At 38.7% G+C, this 27,781-nt stretch overlaps 1 protein-coding gene across 7 annotated transcripts in view; it reads right to left on the reverse strand.

Annotated features, from left to right (window-relative positions):
- RAPGEF2 (Rap guanine nucleotide exchange factor 2) overlaps nucleotides 1-27,781 on the reverse strand; it is a 146,000-nt gene that overhangs the window by 13,321 nt on the left and 104,898 nt on the right. For 6 of the 7 annotated variants that reach the window (XM_065736225.1, XM_065736227.1, XM_065736224.1 and 3 more), the window contains 11 exons: nucleotides 25,501-25,632; nucleotides 19,613-19,790; nucleotides 17,888-18,024; nucleotides 17,322-17,480; nucleotides 15,665-15,817; nucleotides 14,770-14,934; nucleotides 11,723-11,830; nucleotides 11,425-11,628; nucleotides 11,224-11,332; nucleotides 8,231-8,477; nucleotides 3,917-4,074 (listed from right to left, as the gene is read on the reverse strand). In XM_065736225.1, coding sequence (XP_065592297.1) covers nucleotides 3,917-4,074; nucleotides 8,231-8,477; nucleotides 11,224-11,332; nucleotides 11,425-11,628; nucleotides 11,723-11,830; nucleotides 14,770-14,934; nucleotides 15,665-15,817; nucleotides 17,322-17,480; nucleotides 17,888-18,024; nucleotides 19,613-19,790; nucleotides 25,501-25,632 — 1,750 coding nt within the window. The remainder of the gene's footprint in view (nucleotides 1-3,916; nucleotides 4,075-8,230; nucleotides 8,478-11,223; nucleotides 11,333-11,424; nucleotides 11,629-11,722; nucleotides 11,831-14,769; nucleotides 14,935-15,664; nucleotides 15,818-17,321; nucleotides 17,481-17,887; nucleotides 18,025-19,612; nucleotides 19,791-25,500; nucleotides 25,633-27,781) is intronic. The other variant, XM_065736226.1, reaches the window with a different exon arrangement.

Genomic DNA, 27,781 nt, shown 5'->3' on the forward strand with positions numbered 1-27,781 from the left:
CAAACTCCTGATGCTATTTCTCTTTATTTCAGTATCACTGTTACACCTCTCCCATTCCTAGGGAACAGGAACGTTGCTTATTTTTTACTCTAGTTGTTTTGGTTTTAAATGAAAAGACTAGTACTGCAAACGTTCAGAAAAAACAGCTATCAAAGGGGAAAGCTCCAAAAACATGCAAACATTTCACAAGTATGGACAGTTGAGATAATAGGATTTCCACAGGTGTTGAGCACTGGTGAATTCCTTTTAAGCCTGTGAGTAGCTAGAGATGCACGTGTAATAGCCAGCTGCATACACAAACAGCCTGCAGTAGTGTTTGTTAGTGCATCTGAGTACTTAACTACCAAAAATACTCCACCCCTGATAAATTTAACGCATCATATCGAAGGTGTAACTGATTGAAAACTAGCACTAAAATACTGTCACAGAGCACTACAACAAAGACAGAAGGCTTTTCTAAACATTTGGGTTTCAAATGATTCATGACAATTCCTGAAGTGTACATGCACAAGAAGGCTGTTTTTATGAAACATGGACAATTATCATCCTAACTCCAATGTTGTATTTGCTATTTCTACCACCTCATTGACAGTATGAAATCTAGACCCACTTTTCAACTGGAATTTGATCGCTGTATTAATAAAAAGAAAACAAAGAACTAAAACTGCTATCTAGCAATTCAAGGGGTTTCTTTTAGCTTTTAAATGACAAGATAAAGTACTTTCAATTCATTTAATTTAATTTCTTCTCTGTATTACAAATAACCTTTTCTGGTGTTGAGCAGTCTGACATCTGGTCATCTGTTCTTTATCTGATTAAAACTTGTTTTTTTCCAGTGATTATAAATGTCATGAAAACAAGAAAACAGAAAGTAATAGAAAGCCTTCTGAAGGTACAGCCAGAAGAGGTCATTATTTTAAGAAATGCTGGAAAAAATAACATACTGAAAAGGAAAAAAAATCGATGAAAACATTCATATTGATAAAACAATGGCCTCATTTGATGACTTATGGGAAAAGTGACCTGAAAGTGTAGAATGTATATTTCAAGTACCATAAAAGGATATATTAAGCAACAAGGAATATTGTGAGAAAAGAACAAAAAATCATGTCTTCCCACCACTGTTCCATATCTCTACAATCATCGTTTGGAAAGCAAGAAGGTAAATCCTTCTGATAGGAATGGGCTTACAGAGGTTGTTTAGACCTAAATGGAACTAAGCCCATAACATTTAAGCTCACAGCAATATTTTTTGCATCTTGAGAAGCACAAATACTCAAGCACATTATGACTAAGCGATTACATTGTAATTCACCCATAGCACGCATCACTATAGGCCAATTTTATGCCCAAGAACTCGAGTCAAATGTATGAGTACCTTTCACAACCAGCAAGTCAATTTTGCCCATCATCACTGACTCGTTACTCATCCATCTGTCTTCAGTAATTAGTTGCAAAGGGACACAGAGGAGGGTCTGAAGACATTTCAACATAGTTTGACACCGTAGGGAAGGCAGATGCCAAAGATAGAAAATCAGAGGAATTACTAAGAACCAGAATGCTCTGTAGATCCAGTTGTCTTGCTGTTACAGAAATCCTTGCCACTCAAAGAATGGCTACAAGGATGGAAAGCTGTTGCACACAATTGTGAGAACTCACTAATACTCACAAGAAGTATTTTGTGCAAGGGGAAAAAGCTGCTCCGCTACATCAGTAAATTTAACAAAGCACTATGCAGCACATAGAGAAGTCTACTAGCAATGAAAACAACTTCAAATCCAGAAGTATTAGCACAATTCAGCACTAGAGTTTTTAAGCAAAACAGAACTTGAAAACAACTGTAATCATTTCCCCTTTCAGTCCTTTTTAAAAAGGAAACTGGAATTGCAGCAAGAAGAAAGCAATGCTTTATCATAGCAGTCTAGCTCCATAGAAAACTCATGGGGGAAAAAAGTATCAGGGACTGATAGGTCACCATTACTACACAGTTTTGATTTCCAAACAGCAAAGGCAGCACAAGAGAAGGGACATCAAAGTATTATTGGTCATTTGCATGTTTAAAACCAAACCCTTGCAAGTATATTTGAAAAAGTCTGTGTGAATGAGAAAACTAAAATGACCCTTTACAGTTTTCAAGCTTAGGAAAAAAAAAAAGAAATTACATCCTCATTTCTTCCTCTAAGACGACCCTTTCAAAATGAGTTAATTTTTGGCCTAAGAGATATCCCTCAAAGCCTCCAAAGATGGCCACTGTACCACTATTCTCTTCCTTCTCCAGTGTATTCAATTTCTTGCAAGCTGGGTCTATCTCCATCTTTAATTTAGTCTAAGGTAATGAAAGAAATTAAAATTGTAGGCTTTAATTGTTCCCCTGTCTTAAAGCGTACAGTGGCAGAATTCAACTCTTATCTCCAAGCACAACCATCTCTCAAGTCCTTAAGGTATATGCTTTTGACTTAAGACCTCCCTTCTCTCTACTTCAAACTGAAGAGAATAATTAGAGCTCCCAAGTAACTTGAAAATATTCAGTAGGTGGGCATTTGAATACGTTTTATGCACAAATAAATAAATAAAATGGGATTTGCTTGAGCTCTGGGACAGCACTCCCCACAGTTCTGGAAAGTGAGCTACTCGCTGTACTTGGCAGATGATGGAAATTGCCCAGTCCATCAGAGCAGCAAGTTAGAGAATGGATTTTCCACACATTCGTGTAACATTTATAGCCGTAGCACTGATTAAAGGCTTATAGGCTCTTATTGATAAAATATCTTCAAAGTACTGGACATTAGTTGCTAGATTAAAAAATAAAGCAGCCTTCCTGCTCTCTCTGAAGCAGTCTTAGGCACTGGGACAAAAATAACACTGAAAACAACGACAGAAAAAAAGTAAATCACTACCACACAAAATTTTCTTGTAGTCTTCTCTAGTCTCCCCCAGATTATATAAAGTGATGCTCAGCATCAGTTTCAAGAGTAAAAATTGCACAAACTTGGAGCGTCTCTAGGCTGACATTCAAGCCATATCCTTTTAGGTAAGATTTGAAATCCCTCAGATTTAGAGGGGGCTCAATTTTTGGTTCTAGTTTTGAAAAATATTCTAAATACTAGACTAAAATAACCCAGTATCCACAGAACTACCACCAGGATATCATCCTCCTGATGATAAAGAACCAGATGCCTCATACAGAGAGGGTTTCATGTTAAGAACTTTTTTTGCAGCCAGATAAGAGCCCAAATCCCAACTCTCCAGGAGTTCCAGCTAAGCCCTTCTCATGTGACAAGGCTCTCAAGGTTGTCATATTCTCTCCCTTTCTCACCCTCACTTCCCCCTCATCTCTTGTTCCTCTCCACTAAACACGTGTTGGCTTGACATTTTTGTTTGATGGGGGATTTTTAAATTATTACTCAGAATGAATTTCAAATCACTATATACAAAGTGTTCAGCACTCAGCTGTAGACTCTTCTGCGGGGCAGGGTGATTAACACACAGCTCTGAAAAGGCACCTTACAAGATTGTATAAGTCTGTTTAGAAAAAAAAGACTGAAACACACAGTATGTCCTATGCCCTTCTGCTTTACTGTAAGCTTACACTCTCCTGTGCTGTTTGAAAATACTGCAGACTTGTAAAAACTGATCTATCACAGTAGATTATGAAAGACCACGCAAAAGTTTTCACTAGCTGGGAGTATTTCAAGTCAGGAAGAGGTGCTCTGTATACAACATATGTCAAAAACATTCACCCACACACAACTGGGCAAAGCGTAGGAATATAAAGTCATAACACCTTAATGAAGAGCTAATGAGGAGAGTGCATAGCTAATAAAAACTTCACGTGTACTTCAGACTCCAAAGTCCAAAAAAAGGAAAAATACAAGGAACACAGTTATGAAGAGAAAGAAGATAAAATGCTCCTTACCTGGAGTTGTATTGAAGTCCAAGATGCGGTGATGAGACTGCAGTAGATCAGGATTACTGGATGACAGGGTCCCACTGACAGGTAAAGCAGGAGGAATGTGCTTCGTCTGCCTCAGTCCTACAATGCTGTCATCCTGAGACTGGCCAATTCCAATGTCACTGCACCCAGAAAGAAACATGTTCAGAGCTTGGGCTATAGCAGCAGAATGCAAAGGTGTCTAAAATATGCATTTTCCAGGCTCTCAGGAATTAGCATTTAGAAATCAATATTCTCCAGACAACAGGGATTTCTGTCTAGCTCTGTCAACATGACCCAAATGTCCACTCACCTTGATCAGATCAGCCTTTTTTGTGTTGACAGAAGATTCCCATGCTCACCACTGAGCTCTAAGGAGCTGCTACTCTTCTCAGTTTTTAACAATTTTCTCACAGAGGCCAAGATCCTTACTGAAAAGGTCGTATATGCATCACTATTCCTGCATCACCCCAACTTTGACTAGTGCTGCTGTTCCCTCAGTGTCAACTGAGCATCCCCTCACAACAACTGAACTTCACAGATCTTTCACCCCAGCACATATGGGATTTGCAACTGTACTTTGGGAGCTATATAGTATGCTCTATACACAGATAGAGCTCAACTTGTTGAGCTCAACCTTTTAGCCTTTCTATCCTATATCACCCTTCTCAGAGTTCCTCTTTACTGTATGTGATTGCAATGATGCTAGCTGACTCGAAGGCTACAGCATGTATCCACAGCTGGGTGCTGCTGGTGTCCTCTCCAAAGTGCCTAACTGCAAGTTAAGTACTCTGTGATAAAGGTGAAAGATTTTGTCTATTAAATTGTGAAATGCTGGATCTCAAAGGTCTGCAGTGCTATGTGGATCAGAGACAAAGTCAGCACCTGCTGCAGTACTATGACAACTGCTTATTGCTTCTAAGTTCATAATCAGCAAGTGAAACAGAATGACCACTGCCGGATGCCGAGTTGAAAAGCTAGGCACTGAACTTTTCTATAAAGATATTTTCTATAAAGATATAGCTGCACATAATTAATAAAATGCTGTGTGTGTAAAATGTTGAAATGCAGACGCTAAAGAATGCAAATGATTTAAAACTCAGCCTCTAAAGGAAAAGCCTTTTGAAGAGGTTAACACATCTAAAGCTGTATCCACACATGTAAACAAAGCATATAAGTCAGGACTCCAATCTCATTGCAAAACGATGCTGCTCAATGTCAAGCACAACTGCCCACTTGTACCCTAATCTGGGGGCACTTCAGTTTTTGTCTAGTGTTCTATCCATTTTCAGAAGGCCCATACAGACGTAATTAAGGGCCTGATAATTATCCCCATAGAGCTGTTACCACTTCTTTAAGTGCTATGAAGTGGAAAGCATTCTGGGGTATCTGCACCGTGTGAATTACACAGACACAGTCACTGCTTTGTAGAAGGCAATGTCACTTAGAAGCATCTGTGGGTTTTTTTTTTTGTTATTTTGAGGTGAGTTGTTTTTTTTTAAGAACAAGGCAAGGCAGCATTACAAAAACATTTTATGAAGTGTCATGAGAGAAAACTGGCCAAAAAATGTTGGATTCTCTCAGCCATAAGACAAGCTGAACCCGAACATCTGTATTTCTCTACTTCCACATACAGCACAAAATGCTGTGACAAGCTGTGATCAACATAGCTCACTTATGCCAAGCCACAAAGAAACTTAGCTACTCCTAAAAAGCATTCTCAGCAACTGAAGCTTTTTGTCTTTCAATTAGGAATCACTCTACACACAGAAAAGCAAAGACCACCAGCAAAATGCTTTCTGCTGTTTACAACCATGCAGCATAGTTCATAGAAGTGTTAACAATGATTTTTTCTCTAAATTAAGTCAAAAGGAAGATAGTATGCTCCCCCTCTTACATTAAGTAGATTCAGTCACATCACATATTCCTTTTTGGGTCTGTCAGAGTTATATAACCGATCCTGTGCGTCATAACCGAAGTAGCTTCACTAAAGTGGATCAACTGACAAACATCAGGCTTCTAAAAAATTAACAGAAATGTTCCTAAACTTCTTTCAGCTTCCCCCTGCATGTTCATATATTCAACTGGAAAGAAGCAACTCCATTTACTCTCTTTTTATAAGTCCAATCTCAAGTTATGCAAACAAGAAATGAACCCCAGAAATTCCAAATATAAACAGCAGCACTAGAGGACTCCAAGGTTTCACAAAGACCAACTGCTCTCATCACTGGGCGAAATATTTTGGTTTTTTTGGGTGAAAGGAAATTGTGGTTTTAAAGGAAAGGCACTTCTGTCAGTCCCTGTAATGCCTGCCAAGCAGAGATAGCATTACCTGATAAATGACTTTCCTGCTGAATGACAAATGTGGTAGAGTGGATAGCAGAATGGCAGATGCGTCTGAACACTGCCTGCTTTGATACAGCATGCTGTGCATCCCACAGAAGGGCTAAAAGCAGAGAAGAGAGAGGGGGGCTTCCTCCTCATCTGGGGTGCTGCCCTGTGGACCAGGCAGAGGCTCTGCTAAAGCTGGAGAGGTGACGGCAGTTAATTCTTATTTGAGGCAAAACCACTTCTGGATGAGAAATGGTGTCAAGTGCTGCAACCAAGGAGACTGAACAGTGCCTACGAGAAGGAGATTTCCTAGTAGCTGCAGAGGAAATTGTACTATTTGCTCAATTTGAGAAGTCACTCAGCATTATCAGAATGAAAAGCAAGACTGATGGAATGTATTCTCTCCTGACCAAAATGATTTGTCTTTGATACTGGCTTGATGTCTCAAAACTGATAAGTTACCTCAGTCTAGAGTTAAGACTGGTTTTATTCAGCTTCATTTTAGAGACTCTGAAAACATTTTCTTCACCTTCAAGACAAGGTAGACAGCTTCACCTCATAAGCTGGCTGACTGACTCATGAAGTCTTTAAATACCTACTCTAATAAGCAAATCTGCTTCTTCATCCTCTAGACAAACACATGAGAATAAGTTAAGTCCCCCTATATGCAATAACATTCATAATTAGGAAGAACGAGATAGAAATTTCTACAGGACGTGAAGAAAAAAACACAAACAATCAAATCTATGGCTACACATCTCTATGCAGAACTGTGCAGGCAAACAACTGAACGCCAACAAGCTTTGCAAATAAATTGCTACATATAACACATGAAGGAAAGCTAGCAAAAGGAAAGCAAAATAGGTCAAGTGTACTGTTGTGGGGTTTTTTTTTCCCCATCTCTTACCCAAAGATATCCCTGAATAGAAAACATGCACAAACAAAACAAAACAAAGTGAAAACTAAGAAGAGAACTATATGTCAAAGCTATGAATCATATATATGACATACGTATAATATCAGTTAAACAAGTGAACATTCTGAAGACAAACAGCAGAAAATGAGGATTTACAGATGCTTCTCTAATGAAACCTACCCACAATTTTAGAAAAAAGTCATTATTTGGATATAAGCATTTCTATTTCTTCGATCTTATCAGTAACATCCCATTTATCCAATCACTTTGGTTTCATTTCTGAGCAGGAATATCTAGTATTCGACATCAGCAGGAAAAGAACCCCGATTTTTGAGCACAAGTGTCTTAATGAATTTTGAGAAGGCATTTCTCAATAGCATGCAAAAAGGAAAGTATAGGAGAAAACATTTATTAGCCATCAGCTATCCTCTACGACTCAGCTTCGCTGTTTTCACATTCCTCCCACTGATACCACTTTCCTAGGACAAGTTTTAGGTTCCCATAAAAACTACGTAAAACTGTTGCCAACCATCCTCATCAGAACTCTAAAACGTGCTTGTAGAATGAATAAAAGGTATCCTACAAAATATTTAGCTTCCATAAGAAATACTCCCTTTCATCAAAGAGCCCAAGTTTTAACCTTGGTCTCCTTGATGGTAACGTGCTCAAGTTCTTACAGACCACTGGATTCTGTACAGATGGAAACTGTTACTCCCCATCAGCAATTTGCAAGCAAATCTGCTTTGCAGAGTTCGTCTAAAATCAATTCCCTGGGGGTGCTGCCATGGAACAGTCATCTTAAAAGGAAACAGTAAATGACAACATATGTCATTGCTGTCCCTCTAAGAATTAAATACATTCATATTGACACTGCAAACTGCATTGTTAGGAGTCTACAGACATTCAAATATTCCAGCTAGTATTCCCCAGCATACTGAAGATACAAGTGTTTTGCATTAGGAATTAAAAGTATCACACCAAATTGTAAGTATCACAAGAAGTTATTAACATGTAACACAAAGGAAATACTTAAAAGAAATCCAAAAACTCACTTGTATGGTTTCTGAGGCAGAATGCTGATTCGAGTCTTGTCGAGTATCTTCTTTAACTTATTTCTTCCCCCAACTGTGTTGGCTTTACTTTTCTTATTTACTTTCTCTAATCCTATTACCTGTTCCACATCAACAGCCAGATCTGGGATGGAATAACGGCTCGCCTTTTTAATATCACCGATTTTAGGCAAATGAGGAGCACCATTTCTTTTTTCCTCTGACAACCGTGTTAAAAGTTCTTTAAAAACTGTACGAGACAAAAGCAATCAAAGAAGAAAAAACCATAAACTGGTCTGGTGTGCAGAGTTCTAATAATAATCTAAAGCACCTTCTGTTAATTCAAATACTAAGTGAACTTAGAGATAAGGCTAAATAATGTACAGCTTTCTAAAAGGGCACTGATTTGCTGCAGTAAGAATCAGAAAAATCTGATAATGAGCCCAGCATGAAAAAGAAATACACTCGATCATCACACTGTTACTTGGATGGTGTCAGCAGAAGGAATTGGACTTTCCAGCCTGAAGACAGACTTCTGTAGGATAATAGCATACGTAAAAGAGAGCAAATTAAAAAAATAGGGAAGAAAATTAACAAATTTGAAGAAAAGTTTTAAACTGATGGCTAGCAATGAAGCTCAGAGGTAGGCAATAATTAGCAGCAAAGTCAGAAATCAGATGGGAAACTTACCAAATGGTTAAAAATAATAATAAAATGAGATACTATGAAAATTCTCTGACTTTTTGGCTGTTGTCACGTACAAGAACACGAAATCTTAGAAGACTAACAGACTGAGTATGGCACAATTACAAAGTCAGAAGTGCCAAACTTATTACTGCTCCCGACCACCTCCAACAGTCACATAACAAGGCAGAAATACCTGAGAAATTCATGAATCAGATCTTCTACCACAACTTTAAACTTCACCTAAATGTCAACACATTTAAATACAAACAAGATCAATATGATGATTAAATCAGATTGTTTTGGAAAAAGACAGTGTCTACAGATAAAAAAAATATATCGTATCTGAAGATTTGATCTGTAAATGGTAAATGTACTTCTGAAAGACATGAACCCATGTTAGAACGAAGTGTAAGATTTACACTGGAGGACAGATGAAAGGATAAAAGTTGTGCACGAATCTCTCCTAGGAATCAAGAAGAGAAAGGTTGTTCAAACGTTTGCCCAGAAAGATTGTGGATGTCCCCTCCCCTAGAGGCTTCCAACACATGGGTGGACAGGGCTTGGAGCAACTTGGTCTAGAGGCATCCCTGCCTACAGCAGGGGTTGAAATAGATGATCTCAAAGGTCCCTTCCAACTCAAACCAGTCTACGATTCTATGACTCTGTCTTTCTGAACAAAACAGAAAGCCATTGCTATGGGTCTAGTACAAAAAAAAAGTAACAATACAAGCACGGTCTACCGTATAGACTTCAATGTAAGGAAGTCTTCAAGTATTTAGATAAAAAGATGCAAAGATAACATATCTTTGCCAAGAATAACTTGTTTGTACAGAAATAGTCCAAGGAATTTTTGAAGTGTGAATAATTTCAGTCTTGGAAAAAATGGTAAGTCCTCTGTATCTGAACAGCTTAAAAGTTGAGTATCTTTGAAGAAAACCACCATAAAGAAGTCATTTTAAGAATGGGTGCAAGTAAGAAAAAATACACGTATTCAACCTGAGAGTCTGAGTTAGCACAGATTTTAAGAAGATAAACTAAGAAATAAAAATTGATGTTGGCCAGCTGGCACTTACTGCAGGAGCCTGCGTTAAATATACAAAAGCAATCTCCCTCAAAACCAAAGAAAAACGAAAGCAAAGAAAGAGAGAAATTGTTTCTCTGTTACTTGCTGTGAAATTGTTGATTAAAAGTAAGGAACTGTAGAATAAATGGGGGAAAAAGCAGTAAGAATGAGTACTCAAAGCAAGGTTCTACTCCATTGTATCCATTTTTGCTCTTAATATTTTTTTCCTCCAGCAGTATACAAAAAATTAACAAGGGATCTTAAAAGCTTCAAATACTACTAAAAGAGAAGCAAAGAAGAACTAATAACAGTATCACAGAAAAGGAGCCAGGGGCTAGAGAGACAAGTTAAATAATATATAGGAAAACATTAAAAAATAGGAATCTCCTTTGGGAAATTATTGATAGAAATATTGCATGCAATACAGCAGTTTTGGTACTCTGCTGTGACACAATTTCAGTATTGGGAATGGAGCAACAAGCTTCTAAGTTTTGAATCAAACAACTTAAGAAATCAGGTTTAGTGTTAAAACTAAAGCAACACACGTAACTGAAACAATCCAGAGATATTCTTGCAAACAATTTACAGAGAAACAAGCACATACAGATAAATAAGTATACACAGATACATTAATAAATGCTTTATTATAAATAATTGAAATATTCGAATCTTTATTGCAAAGGAAAAAGAAAACCCCCAGGATAGAGATTCGACAAATAACTTTTGGAAATAGCCTATGCATATTTAACTATCAATTAATTAGTGCAGTGGCATCCTGTGGAAATATTCTGCCCTACTTATTAACAGTGAATATCATCATCCTAGAAAAGATACTTAGGGAACACATCACTAAATTATATAAATAATCTAAGTACCTTGTGGGAGAAAAAAAAAACAATCAAACAAAACACACAAAAAAATATTTCTTATGATAGTAACAAAGGTCCTGAGCTGCTTAAAGACTCCTTCAGGACCGCTTCAGTACTTGTTAGAGAAAGAGAGGAAATAGATTTGGAGGGTAGTTAAGATTATTGTTGCCCATCTGGCAAGAAAACTTTTATTAACCTTGCTGCACTCATGCAGCACAGACCAAAAAAAAGCAAAAACACAGATGACAGATTAAGATCACTGGACAACTGTACTTGTTCAAGTATTTTAAACCATTTCCAAATGCCTTCTGTGCAAAATGAGAAGCACCACGTAAACCAGAACAACAGCTATGAACAAAAAGCTCACATGAACTTACCGAACAAATTGGTTTTCACAGTGATAGACAGATGAGTGTTATTTCTAAGGATTTCCATGGCTTTTGACAGCTGAACATTTTCAAAGTTCTGACCATTCACTTCCAATATCTAAACATACAGAGAGATTAGCATTGTTTCCATTTAGTGCAGAGAACGGGGGGAAAAAACCCACAAGAATAATCATATTTTAAAATACATACCTGGTCTCCACGTTTCAAGCCCGCTTCTGTGGCTTTGCTACCAAAATCTACGCTGTCAACAAAGATTCCAAATCCCTTTTCTGACCCTCCCAGCAAGATAAAAGGCAAAGGGGCTTCTCGAGATGGCTTTGTTAAGGTTATCAATCTTCTTTTCGCTTTAGCAGCGCAAGCAATATTTAACAGCCTCAAATGTCCACCCATTTTCTACAAAAAAAAAGAAAAGCACAATGAGTTATCTGTAATAACAGCCTATTCCCTGCTATTAGGAACTGTAAAAAAAAAAAAACATCATTCTTACCTCCCTCTCCAAATTGTTCTCAAATTCTTCCAGAAATCGAGTCATAGCAGGATCTCCTTCAAAATCATTGAAGTGATTGTTCACCCACAACAATACTACCCGTGTAACCTGAAAATTAATCAACACAGATGTTTACCAAGAACAGTCTGATCAGTACTATCACTAAGATGTTAAAAAAATAAAAAAAACTCCTTCTCACAGCTTCTGAAAATTTCCATGAGGATCCTAAATGTTATTAGATACCCAAACTTTACTGATACGCAACCGTTCACCAGGAGAAAAGAATAAAACCTGCTTCAGAGTTGTATTTCACAAAGGTCACTGAAGTTAGAAAGTTGGTACTGGCTGAATCAGATTTGTTTGGAGAGGGAGTAGAGGATGCACATGTACAGGGCACTGACACAGACTGATTTCTGACTTAGATCAATCATTTCCAATCCACATATATTACAAAACCTGCTTAATTCTCCAAACACGTGATCATAAAGCTTCTGATGTTTTTCTTACACTAGCTCTTGAAACTCACAAAACTTGAGATAAGCCACCGTTAACTCCATTAGGCATTTGCCCGTGCAAAAGAACTATTGCACATTTACAGAGGTGTGAAGAGCAGGAAAGAGGACTTAACAGTGAATACATTCCAATTTCTTCCTTACATTCAATCTTTCAGCTTACTCCACCTTCTCTCCCTTTATCCCCCCCCCTCCTCCCATGCAACTATGATTACCAAATTCAGGCAGATATTAGCTCCTACTTGACAATTTGTTGGGAAAACAGAGATGCTATCAATATTTCTTAAAGTAAAGCTAAAAAAAGTAAGAGCTACTTTGAAAAAAAATATATTGTTTTTTAAATGTAGGCTTCCACTGCAAAATTTTATCTTAGTGAACTATTCAAAGACCAGCAGCTCTTGTCCTCAGAAAATATAAGATTTCTGATCTTGAGAATTAAAATTAATTCATGCAATTTTTAAGAGGCTCCTGAATCAAAAACAGTTGTGCCACTCACAGTTCTCAAGAACACAGTATGTCTTGTGTCACGATGGCAAGGCAACTTCAATAAGAAAAAGAACTAAACACTGAACACACTAAAGCTCAGAACAGAATCTCATGCAAATTCTAATCACTATCAGTTCTTTGCCTCTGCACAAAACGTAAACCCCTGCAGCTTCTTGTGCTGAACAGCTGGGACAAAGCATCCAAAAGCAAACCTCAGCACCCTTATGGGAGCTGTACAGCTCGTGTTTACACCATTTCCAAGTGGGTTCCCTTTTACACTGAAAAGCAAGTGAATTGAGAAGAACTGCTGAGGTTCTCAACCAAACTAACGAACTATTTGAGGAAGATTGGACTCTAAGAGGATAATTACACAGTATCTGTTCTACAGCTCCCAGCCCCTGGAAGACAGGCTAAGGGTAACATTTCTGACATATCTGAGATTTTCCCACCTTTAAAACAGATGACTTCCTTTCTGGTAAGCATCTGTGTTGTTTTCCATTAATGCAGATCGCACTGGAAGATCCAGATCACATTTAGCTATATTTGGAACAACCACGCATTTTCAAACTCAGCTGGGAAGCTGTGAGCCACGTAACATATTTTAAATCATGGCAGCAAAAGCTTCAACAACGATGCTGCTTTCAAAGTCAGGACTTAGTGCTGTACTCAGCAGGCACAGCACTGAAATAGCTCGAGCAGCAACTTCCAGAATAACATCACTACTTGCATTGCTACCAAAAGAGCAACACGATAAAATAAATAGAAGTAAAAATGTTCAAGCCTTAAAATCAAGTATGCTGATACTGGGCAAAATCATAAGCACGGCTAGATCTCAAATATCCCAGACTTGACTATCAACTACTAATGGTACTCAGGAAGCTTTACTCATTCCTCTCCCTCTCCTCACCATCTGTCAGCCCCCAATAGAAAGCAGCCAAAATTGTCCAGGTCTCAATTTGCCACTCATTTTTGCTCTTCCCAAGCTACTGGCTTTCCCACATTCAAACCAAGCAGCCTTTTTTGTCAGCACTGCTCAGTGTCAGAGTGGGTTGGCTCCTGAGATGGCAGAATGAAGAGTCACTCTGTTTCTTGCCCTGACAGCAGCTACACTTGCTTATGTTCTTAGACACTGAGAGGATTATCCATGGGAGGACAGGAGAAATAAGTTTAAAGATGAACTCTGGTATTATAGCTCTGAAACTCTAGCAAGTCTGTTGTGCTAAACAATATTAGCTGCAGCTTTACAGCGTACATAGTGATCAGATTTTCACAGAAACAGCTAGTACTTCACTGAAGCAAAGCCAAGGCACAGATACACTAACAATTCTAGTCAAAGAAATACTTGGATTTAAAAAGAAGTTTAAAACCAAAGTACTCTTCAACCTCCGTGGTTTCAGATTCTCCAAAAGAAACTAGTATTTTATATCTGAAAAACATATAAAATTGAAAATAAAGCATTACAGTGTTAAGCACCATTTGGCCTCAACAGACAGCGCGTGGTTATCTTTGTGCCAGAACTGGATAGACAGGGCCTTATTCTTCCATCATGGTCGTCTTGTTTTGGGAAGGGGCTTGTTCGATTGCTGTATTTTTTTTTCCTAATGCTGTGCAAGGCTCTTAAGATTTATAACAAAGGTTATATTTTCCAGTGTCTTCATATGAGAATAAACTAACACCAAATGTTTGCCAAGATGTATTAACTAGTATTATAACAGAAAACAGGACTTTGTCATATGCTCAGATTTCAAGGCACTATAGAACTCCACTGAATTATAGTAAATAAATATGCTAATTACTGGGGGGGGAAGCTTTTCTTATACTAGCAGTAATTGAATTATGTTTTAGAAACATAGAAAATGTCACATATGGCTGATGTATGTTTTACACTGCAATTCTTACTCATATCCACACAGTTTGCCATTACAGTAAGTCACCAGCTATTTGTGTCCTATCCAGTCTAGTCACTCAAAAATATTTTTATTACTAATGTTTTTCTTTATTTTTTTACGTATGTGATGAAAGGTATGTAAATTCCAGGGGATTTTTAACCTTATCCCTGAGGCTGGGGTCATTGAACCACTCCAACAACTTTTTCCCCACTTCCATTGGGCTGGAAAGAAAGGTCCGATACGTCAACAGGAAGTCTTCTATAAAGGTTGGGTCTACCACAGAGTGTTCTTCCACCAAATGCATCGTTAACCTTTCCGCTGTTCCCTATAAAGAAATTAAGCCTTCATCATTAAAATTTATTTTCAACGAATGGAAAATTGTTTTCTCATAGCATGCTGAAGATGAATTATACTAGAAAGAACAATACTGGTGCTACTGACTGATGAGATAACCACTACAGTTTAACCATTTTTATAAGTAATGTAAAAAAAATATATATGTAATTAAGTTTTACAAAAATTACCTCATTAACCACATGCATAATGTTTTAAAGATGAAAACTAGAGTTATACATCAGTAGGGTGAATACCCTGAAAGAATAGTACCCACACAAAATAATGAAGATGGATGGTATATTTTTGTATGGCTTACCCCGTTGGTATGAAGACAACAGGTAAATTTGGAAAGGCTCACCTGTCACTGACAGTCGAGGCTTGCCTGGAATTCCACAGGGGAGGGATCTCCAACAAGAGATCCTTCCCCAGTGGTGGTCAGCCCTTCAATGGGGTCTGGCTCCACCTCTCCCAGACTCCACCCCTTCTGGTCACACAGGTGCATTGCCTTCACCTGTGCTCCTGCAGCTGACTCAGTGCTCACCTCAGGTGATCCATCAGTGGTTCAGGCTGTGATTCCCATGCAGTTCCTATACAACATCTTTTAACTTCAAATATATTGTTTTATAATATATATCTCAACTTAATCTTGGGCCTTATTGCCAAGCACAGAGGTTTCTAAACACAGACCTCTGCAAGACTTCCCCACTTTCTGCTTTTACCTTGATGACAATGTGACCTTTTCTTGTTCCAGTGCGATCAAGCTCTCTGTGTTCCTTAACCATCACAATCTCTCCTTCCTCTTCTACCTTCTGCATGTTCTTTTCCACTTGATTGAGGATGCGGCAGTAATCTTGCTGGGCTATACAGACAAACTGGAAAGAATCATTACGCACCAGTATTAAAAGGTGAAGTCTTGACATAAGAACAACCCAGTATTTGCACTTGTGATGCAAGTACTCTCTTAACAGAAAAACTGAAGTTGTTGTTCAAACTGCAGTCAGCCAAAACTCTCTTATCAGCAGTTCAGCTGTAGTAAGCAGATGAACACACAGCACTTCCAGTATGGTCTTGCAATTAGAGGAGACCAAGACTGATCAGAGCAAGATGACTTAGAATTATCAGCCATTTTTTCTTTGGTTCAGCTACAACCGCCCTGCTTCTTTGACTTTGCTTTTTTCTTTGTGCTTATTACTATTCCAAATTATTTTCATTTGTTGTCAAAAAGTCAATCATTAAGAAAACTAGTATTTATTCTTCTTCATGAGAATGATCACACAAATCACTCTGGATTAAAACAAATCACAAGAAAAAAAAAAGAAGTTCTACAATCACCTGCTCAGCCAAGAGTAAGCATTAGGACAGGTATCTTAAGAACATGCCAGCACTTACAGCATCCAAGTGCGACCACTCACTACAACTTGGAAAAAAAGTTATGTTTTACAACTTTCCTTTATTTTATTTTTGAAGATACTTGAGATTAAATTGTCTGCTTAAATAAATACAGGTCATCAACTGAACGGAAATTATAGCGTTCCTTTTAATCAACATGTCACAAAATCATTCTGTATGATGGGTTTTGGCATCAGGCACGAGATTCCCAAATAGTTATGAAGAGTGAGAAGAAATTCTAATTCACTTAACTTTTCTGTTTCCAGTAATTATTAGGAACCGAAACAGATCTCCCACAGTCTGGATTAATAGCAGAACGTTATTCTAACATGATGCCATTTATTCAAAGTTAGACGGGCAGCCTAAACCAGGTGACTCCATTAACATATTTTCACCTATTTCAAAGGGCATCTGATGAAAGCTGATTAGCTATCCAACCCAAGAAAAATGCTTAATTAACCCACAGTAAGTTAACAGCCACCTTGTGTCGAGATTGAGATAGTTATTTCATGCTGCAAGAAGTGCACCTTACAACTGACTGCTTGTGGTACAGCAAACGCCATTTTCCTTGAAAGGCCAGGTCGATGGAAACTAAGAGATCTACTCTTAAAACCAGAAGACAGAGAGATATATCCCTCTAAGATTCAGTAGCTGAGTCCAGGGAGAAAGAATGGCTACTGTCTACAGAAGTAACAGCCTTTAATGCCTAATAGACCTTGACATTCTACTAAAGGAAACTGAAGCAATGGAAATATGCTAAAGGCTGCTGGGCCTTAAGGTGTGGAGAAAGAACATACGTCATTCAAAACGATCTCTATCTGGATGAAAAGAATTCAATTTCCTGGACTGTAATGTCTGAACAGCAGGAGCCATATTTCTCAAGCATTACACACGGGAGATCAGGTTAAAATAAAGCTGTGTGTCTGGCTGTCCAGCTGTATTACTTCTGTATGCATGTGGTTTTGATGGTGCAATTATACACTCTACCTGGCAGTCATCCACTTTGGTTCTCATCACTCCTTTCATGTATTCCTTTTCCATGGTAGGGGAAACTCCAAAACTGTTTCCCATGCACAGTATCTCTGTTCTTCCATCAGGATACGTCACTTCCACAGAGCCATTCAAAATGACTGACCAGGAATCCAGCTATGAAGTAAACATTGCAAGACACACAAAGACTAAATCTCTTCACATTGTAATATCATGCAATATATCCCCTGTTTTTTTTCCTCCCCATTTTCCTTTGCATCTATTAATATAATGTATACACTAGGCTTTGAAACACCAAAATATACTTCCAAAATCGGCTCTAAGTGCAGGAAGCACTGTGTATGTTATGAAGACCATTTTACAAGACTTGTAATGAATAAGGAACACTGTATAAGTACATCATAAAAGCTTATTAAGACAGAACAAGAAGAGGCTGTTTTTACTTGCTCAATGTTACTTTTTTTTTCCTTTTTTTTTTTTTAATGTCAAAAAATAGGATCTTAACACTAAGGAATTTGGGATGTCTGGTATAGCAGGAAAGTCAAAAGTAGCATCCCACTGACCTCTTCCCCATCGTTCAGTACGATAGTTCCCGCTCTCTCCACAACTGCAAACACCATTACAGCACAGAGCTCTCTCCTCACTGACATGGTCATGTTGGCAAATGCAGGCAGCTGATGCATGAATTCCAGTAGTTGTTCTGAAGGAGAAAAAGCCCACTGAGTCGTGCACGTCAAAACAACAAAGCACAGCAAAGACAGTTCTTCAGAAAGATGCCTGAGGCTACTTAAGCTAAAACGCTGCACAATCATTTCTGTATGCTAATAAATCATATACAGTGACCTGTTGTAATTACTGGGTATTTTGTAGGCATAGACTAACTGGTCATATCATCAATAGAAACCCTGCAAAGCACAAGTCAGCACAGTGGAAGAATTGTAATGCAATCAAGAGCTCTGAATACAGCCAATGAAACTAATTCTCCATTCAGCCAGACCAACAACTCCATTAAAACTATGGCAGGCCTATATAAAACACAGTAAGACATTAAGAGGGGAAATTTCACAAAATTGAGCAAGTTCATTGGTAAGCCCATTCCTAAGATGCCCAGTCTAGACTTAACAGTAATTTGTACATGTCGTAATTTGAAGCGTTCAAAAATTCCCTCAGGATGGACTAGATGGAATAGGATTGGTGTTCTGTCTTTTCCATGTACTGGAGTTCCACTTGTACTCAGTTATGAGCTTCTCCCATGTTTTTACTATTTACATAGCTCATAGCTAGATAGAGCTCGTTTGCCCCCTTAATCGTGAAGGATTATATACATTAAACACTAGACAGCAGGTCTACCCTGAGCAGCTGCCCCACATCCAGGCAGCTTTTGGAGACCTCCAAGGAGGGTACTCCAGCCTCTCTGGGCAGCCCGTGCCAGGGCTCTGCCACCTGAAAGGCACAGAAGCACTGCCTGGTGTTCAGAGGGAACCTCCTGTGTTCCAGTCTGCGTCCATTGCCTCACATCCTGGCACTGGATATCACTGACAAGAGCCCATCTCCATCCTCTCTGCACTATCCCTTCAGGTATTTGCACGAATGGATGAGATCCCCTTGAGCCTTCTTTTCTCCTGGGTGAAGGGTTCCATCTCTCTCAGCCTTTGCTCGTATGAGAGATGTTCTAGTCCCTTAATTATCTCATAATCAAACTTAATCATCATTTAGTTACACTTCGATTTAAGAAAAAATATATAAAACAAACTCTGAATCAGTAAAACAAATTAGATTAGAAATGATCATTATTACAGTTCTAGTTATGCACTGCTTTGCTTTCAAGTTATTAGCCTGCAAATTAGTTTTAGTAGATTCACGTTTATAGAAAGGTCTTATGCCTCCCTTATGCTTAACAAACACATAATAATCTACATGGGTAGAAAGAGATGCAGCAGAACACTGAAAAATGTAAGAACTTTGTGTGTAAGTACTCAGTAATAACATCAGTGTCACCTTTGCCAAGATTCTAAACATTCCCAACAAGCAGCAAAAAGTACTTCATCAACCAGTCCTGGATGTAGAGATTGAACAATGAAGCCCAGAAGACCAGTGCTATTTTTCACCCACATCACGTGCACTTTCTGCTTCTTTGGCTGTACTTATTCATTGGTCTGTACAAGTCAACTAACAGAATAACACCAAACAGCTACAAAAGCCATAACTAGAAACCTCACAATCAAAAAGTATGTTATTTGCTGAAGTCAAACAGATTTGACAGTATTTTACTACACTTCATTACTTACCAATGTCATCATCAGTCCTGTCTATTGGGTCTTTCTCCAAGCAATCTCTGACAATATCTCTACTCATCAAAGGATCTGATGCCCTTTCAATGTCTTCTTCATCATCATCATCCTCAGAATCCACTGCTGTCTCTGGCAACCCACTGAGATCCATATCACCAGCTTCACTTTCTGTAGCCTAAAATCAAGCATAAATGTATTTTTTTTTTTATAATTAAACATTCAAATATGTTCTTTGCTACTTCAGTTTCCCAATTAATGTAGACACAAATTCTAAGTGATCTCTCAACTGATCTTTATATTGCTTTTTAAAATTTCTTTTTAAAATGACTAATCATTAATTAACCCCAAAACAATGTTTAAACAGAGCTTTCAACATATTTTAATCAGTCATACGTAAACAGGATTCAACACACGTTATTTAATTAGTAGGTCTTGGGGGAACTGAAAGCAATTTATCCCAAGAAACTGTTCCTCAAAATAGAGAGGGTTTTTGGTTTTTTTTAAAACAGTTCACTTACAACAACTTATATTCCTGCCCCAACATTAAATTTTCAGACATTTATGAATGCAAGTTTCTAATGAGGAAGTTTTAAGCTACAGCTTGAGAAAATAACGTTTCTCAGATGTCACATAAATGCAAGAAAAAGCCTTTGTGCTTTTAAAAGCACTGCATGGGACAAACACAGATACCAGAGGCTGTTGTCACTTTAATGCCATTGTATCCAACCACCTTGCAAGGGACAGCACATGGCTGGAGAAGGATCAGACACCAACTTATCAGCGTTCCTCAACATTTCAACCCTACAACACAATGCAAGCTTTGTAGCAAGCCTTCACACTATCATCTGTTAACGTCAAAAGCATCATACCAGCACCTAGGCAATACTCACATTACTCTTACTCTGCTTCCAAAACAAAATTGCTGAGCATTTCTTAAACAGGATAAAAAAGGCTGTTACTGGTGTATAAAGAAATCACAAAGATGCAGTACTGCTAGCAGTGCTACCATTAGCAGTCTTGCTGTGTTTAACATCAATATTCCCTACGATGTATTTTAAGCAGCTGCTCTAACTGCTCTTACAAAACACATTTCATCGAAAAAGACCGGGGGAAAAATTAGTGATGATGAGTCAGTAGACTCGCAGCTCATGACACTGATCTGTCAGAATAAGTCTCCAGCTGTGACAATTCCAGAGACAGCGTGACTAATTCACAAGTTGGTTTTGCAAATCCTCCCTTTACTAACAAGTGCCATTCTTACCTGCAGAGAATAAGCCTTCTCGAAAGCAGGATGGTAAGGTGAATACAAAATTAAGCTTACTCACACAGTGCTAACATACAAGAGGTACTCTGGAACCCAAGAAAATTCCACATTCCTACCAGAATCTACCAGAGCACTGTAAACAGATTAGTTGCCTCAGGCTTAATAACATTAAATATAACATCAAGCGTTCAAGGTCCTCTTACTGCCACACTGAACTTCATCTCAACCTATTTCTACTTCTTTACTCCACTGTGAGTTAGAAATTACAATATCTGCATAGGAAACCTTAGTTATGGAAACAACAGTCGTACATCTGTGTAAGACTAAAGGGAAAACTGGCGAGCTCCTCTGAGGACAGGGGCTTCCTCGTACCAACAGAAAACTCAGAAAACAAGATGCATACGTTGCAGAATTTTTCCCATGCTCAGTGGTGAGGTTTAAAGATATCCGAGCCATTTTTAACAAGGATGAAATAGCCCTCAGAACTGAGCACTGTCATAGGTGCACGCTGTGTCTGCTACCCACATGCAATCTTTTAACATTTATGTATGAAAAATGCTTGTTGCAGCTTAAATTCAAGACAATGCCTCTCCAAAATCGGAATACCAGCAGTGAAGAAAATTTTCTTCACAGTTGAAAAGATGTCATGAAAAATTTGCTGAAGCTTCCAAAGGAGTCATGCAACGTTGACAGCCTGGGATTTCATTTGTCACATCACCAACAAGAAACTCAGGAGAGCGATTCTCAACCTTGAGGCAAAGTGTTATTTCGCTTTTGGTACAAGAAGAGACCTACCCACATTCAAGCAGTGCTAATTAAGACTAATAATGAAGTAATATAGAAGTGGTTGCTTCAGTCAGTGTCTCCAAGACCCAAATTACTTCTAGTCCTAAGTGGCAACAGCTAATTAAATACAGTGAAACGAAGACAAAAATATGAACAGTAAAAGAGCACTGAATAAGTTTTCCTCAGTTAGACATTGCCTCTTAGAATTATTTTTTGTAGGGAAAAAAAAAGAGTATTGTTTTTATTAAAGAATAAGCAACTGTCATTCCCATTTGGCCAAACTTGGCAGCCTGGAGAACGAAGACCTTGTTGGTTTTGTTAGATTGTGTGGGGAAAGAGATTAAGCCCAACTTCTCTGGAGGCAACATGAACATAACATGAGAAGGAATAGACGACGCGTACAGCAAAGGAAGATAATCTCGTTTATCCTCTCCTTCTCCAAGTGATTTTGGATATCTGTCAAGGAACAGACCAGAAGAGGCCAAGGGGATGTGTGCTCATTCAACAAATCTGTTTCTTTATAATCGAGCAGCTCTCAGGGAAACTACTTCCTCACCCAGTGCCTGCATACACAGCCACTCACATACTCTTTACTTTGGAAAAGAAATAAGAACAGAATAAACAGAATAGTTCAGTTCAAAGGGACCTTTGAGAGACCCTCCTGGACGTGCTTATGGCCAGGCTGGATGGGGTTTTGAGCAAACTGGTGTAGCAGAAAGTGTCCCAAAACTCAAGGTGAAGCCACACCAACCCCAAATGCATTGGGATTATCACCTCTTGTGACTGGCTGGCTGCGTTCACTGCACACTTAAGGGGGAAGACCTAGAGAACTGTTGTACCTTTTAAAGAAAATGCTGAGAAAAGAAAATACATCCATTTTGAAGACTAAATGCCCCTCTGTGACCAGCACTAACAGAAAAATGCAGAATATGCAAAACCACTTGAAAAAGTTCCACACGCTTGAAAGATTTCTTCCTGTCATTATGACCCAGCTTTTCTGTGGGAAATCACGGCTAGGGGTTTGGTTTTACATCAGCCTTCAACTCTCTGCGTAAAAAGCTACAATAGCAATAAATTACTATGAGATACAGGGACTACAGTCCCTGTACCTAATCATAATATGGATCTGCTTGTTATATAATTACTATAACATACATAATCAATTTTAACTACTAGAAGCATACAAATCTTACATTGATTTAAGGCTGTCCAGTAATTTTCTTTAAACTTCCCCTGCCAAGAGTGCAAGTGGCCATTAAAATCCTAGCAGACTTTTTCTTCAAAGAGGCCCCATATCAGAGTCATGGGAAAACAAAGCTGACACCTTGAGAATATCCTAGTGCTACAGGCATCCTGGGAGGGTCGTGGAAAGGATGTTACCCACTTCCTTTACTGCTGGGAGCGTCTGGGGCAGATGGGAGGGCACATAGGGCCAACAGGAAGCCCCAAGTCTAAGGACAGGATAAGGTAAAGAAAGGCTGACGAAGGAAAGACCTCCACCAACACAACAGCGGCTTTCCCAAGAGAAGGAGGGGAAACGATGCAAATTCACAGGCTTAAATCATGCTCTCTAAGCGGAATCATCAGCTGGTGATAAACATGTCAGGGAAAGGAAGGATTCAGAAAGAGTATATGAAGAGATACATGACTAAACGAGAGAAGCAGCAACCAACAATTTGGCAAGTAAACACAAAGCAAAAGCAAAGTATCATTCTTGCCAGTCTGCACACAAGCTACCAACACTCTGCATCCCTTTCCTCTGCAGACTCATGACAGTCCCCTTGTGAACTGATTTCCTAAAATAAAAATTCTAGCGTCTAACACCCTACTGATGGGCACCCGAAATATATTTTTAGACTTAGGTGAGGCGAAGACAAAGGATTATTTATTTTATTCTGGTAAATCATTCTCATCTTAAAAAGAAGTTCTTTCATGTGCAACATTTGACAAACAAATTTAGTTGCAGCATTAATATTTAAAAGGAAATATTCTCAGCTCAATGCTGAAAGCATCTGAAGATTCAGCTTCACGATTTATGGAAAAAAAAAAAAAAGCCTGAAAAGGCCATGAACACAATTTTACAGCAAATAGCTCTTCTCGAAGCTACAGGCCTAAAGCTTCTTCAAGTAAGGGTGACGGAGCACTGGAACAGGCTGTACAGAGAGGTGGTGGAGCCTTCTTTTCTGGAGATATTCAAGCCCCACCTGGACGCCTACCTGTGCAACCTGGGCTGGGGAGCTGCTTTGGCAGGGGGTTGGACTCAATGATCTCTAGAGGTCCTTTCCAACCCCTACAATTTCATGATTCCACATGTTCTAACATAAAACATTCCCCAATAAATGCTCATATACTTGATGTCTCTAGGGTCATAGGTTATTTTAATGAAGACTGACACTGTGCAATTACACAGACTTCAATGAACCTGTGCCAAGAATTTTTTAACTGAGGAATTAAGATTAACTGATGAAATCAGAAAACATTTTTTAAGCGTGTGACAAAGTATCCTCTTATTTATTAGACTCCAAATTAATTTTTTATGTGAAAAAGTAAATATTCCCCACGTAGATACTTAAAATCAGTAGCTCTCACTACAATCCTGATTATTTCATTACTGTAAACAAAACTTACTACAGGAGTCATGTCAAATTGGTGACTACATGAAGCAGAGTTTCTCTGACGTTTCCCCACAGTACAGCCTTTTGATAGATTGGTTTAAACTTAATTTCATTCACCTATTCAGAAAATTAAATTGCTATAGTTTCCTATTAGAGGACATGACAAGAACTAAGAATATCAAGAGGAGGACCTAGACTTCCTCAAATTATTTTATCTCTGATTTTTGTTTTAATTTCTACTTACAGCAAAGCATATGCAATCTCAAAAATTCTAGGCACCCTTAGGAACTGTTTCACATTAAATGTCTCAAAACTCAAGCTGTTCCAAATGACAAGCACAGGACTTTGTAACAAGAACCCCTCTTAGCAGTATGATAACTTGAAATCTCACCAGTTCAAACCCCCCACCTTATCCAGGTGACCAGAAGAAAACTATCTGGCAAGCACTGGGTCACAGCAGGGTGGAGAAATCACAGAATGGTAGGGGTGGAAGGCATCTCTTAGATATGTAGTGCAACACCCAAAATGGGGATACATCCCTCAAGTCAGTCAGTGCAGGTTGCTCACTAAGTATTTTTTCCTCTAAGTATGCTCCAGAACCTGAAGCGAATCCATATCAGAACTGACTACTGAAAAATGCTTTATTTTAGAAGGTTTGAAAGCTATAGTTTTGAAAACTCTGATCCATCTTTTAACCCTAATGCCAGGTCAGGGCACCTTTTGTCAACAGATCATGAAGTCATCTCAAAGTAGCAGTGAAAATCACAGGTGTTGTTCTGCAAATGGCAAAACAGATGCCTAGAAAAGATGAGGTGAGGCGCTGGCATTAGAAACAGAGTTCCTTTGCACCAGAAAGCCCTGCAGAAGAGCCCCGCTGGCTTTCCACACTGAAATTCAGTACCTTTCCTGTCCAAAAATCACAAAATGCAAACAAAATTCATTAAGTGGAATCCTGAAACACAGCAAAACACTATGCATCCCTACACTGCTGATTCAAATGTGAGCAACTAAGGAAATACACATCGCTGCGCAGCAGGTTACCTGCTGAGATTTGCAACATCATATCTATCAAGTAGTGGACAAAACCTTGATAGTATGCTGATTCAAACCAAAATTTGTCTTTCAAAATCAATTAGGCACTTCTTCAGACAAGAACTGACAATACACAGCAGTCCACGCACTGAGCTATTAACACTTCGGTAGGTGTGCTCCAGTCTTACCTGGTAGATATCAGAAAGGCTGCTGCTTCCCGAATCACTTGTGATGCTACATCCTGAGTGACTGGATGAAACGTGGGTCACCTGTGGGTGGAGACTGTCAGTAAGGTGCAGCTTTGTGAAATCTGCAGGGAGCTACAGGTGGAGCAGAAAAAGCATCATTACAATTTGAGGCAGATACAAGGAAAAACGAAATGAAACCATTTTTTGTCGTGCTTTACTCTCTGCCAGCACCAACTGTACTAAGAAAACCATTGGGGTTTGAGGGTGAAGCAGAGAAGTTGAAGTTCTACAGTTTTTTAGATTGATGCAGAAGCCAGCAACACAATGCAGGTGCTGCAAATATAAGAACAGATGCAAAAAAAAATCTGAAAAAGACATAATTGAAAGAATGGCCTTTGTGCCAAAACACTTGTTTCTTACTACATCGTTTGGGTAGAATTCAACTTCATATCAATCTACTTGCAACATCAATGGTTTCCTTTAGACCAGGATTAACAGTGAGTAAAGTCAGTCAGAGTTACAGCTAACACTGCTCTGGTTATGACTCGCTCTTGCTTCTGAAATGGACACAGTACATTTACAGACAAGTAAAGTAAAATCCAAGCCACCAAACTGCCTGCTCTACTTTACGTGAAAGAATATGGCAGCAAAAAGGAAACGTGGAAAGACCAATTCAGCAGCAAAGAGCTGCAACCCCAAAACAAGTTTGCTAATGTGCTTTGCTGAAGAAGGAAACAAGATGGCGCGTTTGATCTTTCAGCAGTCATCCACATACACTTCACTACTGCTTTACACACACAGTTCCCATCAAAATCAGTAAGAACTGCAAACATTACCCGATCGCAGAAAAGAAACTTTGATAAAGGAAAATATTTTCTGCCTGAAGAAACACCAACACAAAACCCTTTCTTCATTTTTTAATGCTTCATCCCAGACAAGGCAGGTATAAGCACATCTCAATAGAGGGAAACGACGTCCAATGCGGAGTTTCTACCCATGTCAGTTATTAATGTTACCTTGCCACAATTACCATTCACCCTGGATGGAAATGGAAATAAGAGCTCATTCAACATTAAGACAGAATAAGCCTATCACAGTAGGAAAGGTTAGGCAAAAAGTCAGCTGTAAGTCATAAGAACGGCTGGTGCAGAAAATGACTGGCTCGATATAGTTAGAGGTACTGAAAGGTTTTACAGCTGCAAGTCTGACACAAGGCTGTTCACAGTACATGCCCTGAAAGAACCCTGACTTCAGGATCTGTGGTGAAACCATAGGCAACCAGAAACCTCATTCGTATTTTGACTGACTGGTGCTTCCTATCTCAATATGCCTAGAAGGGATTTCTTCCTTACCACAGTATGACTACATCAGTGATAGCAAAAATGGGGATATTTCAAAAAATTCTTCCTACTTTTTTCTTTTTTGTGAGACAGGAGTTAAAATTAGGAACCAGACGTTAACAACTCTAAAAAGCTTCAGTCAGCCCAAAGCTAGATTTGATCTTCATATACCAATCAACAATGAAAGGGCAATTAACAAGAGCGCTACTCTAATACATACACACTGATGCCGCCTCCAGAAAAATCTAATTATGCTCACCATTGTTGCTAATTGCCAAAAGGTGAAAATACAGAATTGAAAAGTGCATTAGTTATAACATCTGCTGGTGCTGCTACTTCCTTTTTCATTCCCTAGGTTTGAATCATAATATCACTAAGGTTGCAAAGACCTTAAAGACTGAGTCCAACCACAACCAAACAATGCTACCCTAACTCTAACAACCCTCCAGCTAAATCACGTCCCTAGGCATTGTGACTCAACCACCTCCCTGCAGAGCCTATTCCAGTGCTTAACAATCTGTTCGGTAAACGGTTGTTAATTCTTCCTCATATCCAACCTAAACTTACCCTGGCACAACTTAGGGCGCATTCTCCAATCCTTGTTGCCCTTCTTTGGACGTACTCCAGCACCTCAATGTCCTTTCTGTACTGAAGTGTGCAAAACTGAACATGGTACTCAAGGTGAGGCCTTGCCAACGCCGAGGCCTCAGCATGAAACTACAGAGGATTTACTGATATTCAGACCAATGTATTAACTTGTGGTCACAGTTCAGACCATTTTATAAATCAGAATACGTTCTATACGTAGAATGTGCAGGAAGCGAACCTCCATTTGTTTTATAACATGCAACTGAACCCTCCACTACACTTCTGAAATTGCAGACCACTAGAATTTAAGTATTCCAGGTTTATTTCTGAATCCTATATATTAACACGGGGGC

The sequence above is a fragment of the Cyrtonyx montezumae genome, unplaced genomic scaffold (genome assembly GCF_038088225.1).
Source record: "Cyrtonyx montezumae isolate F1298 unplaced genomic scaffold, pur_monq_1.0 scaffold_2, whole genome shotgun sequence".
NCBI classification, from domain to species: Eukaryota; Metazoa; Chordata; class Aves; order Galliformes; family Odontophoridae; genus Cyrtonyx; species Cyrtonyx montezumae.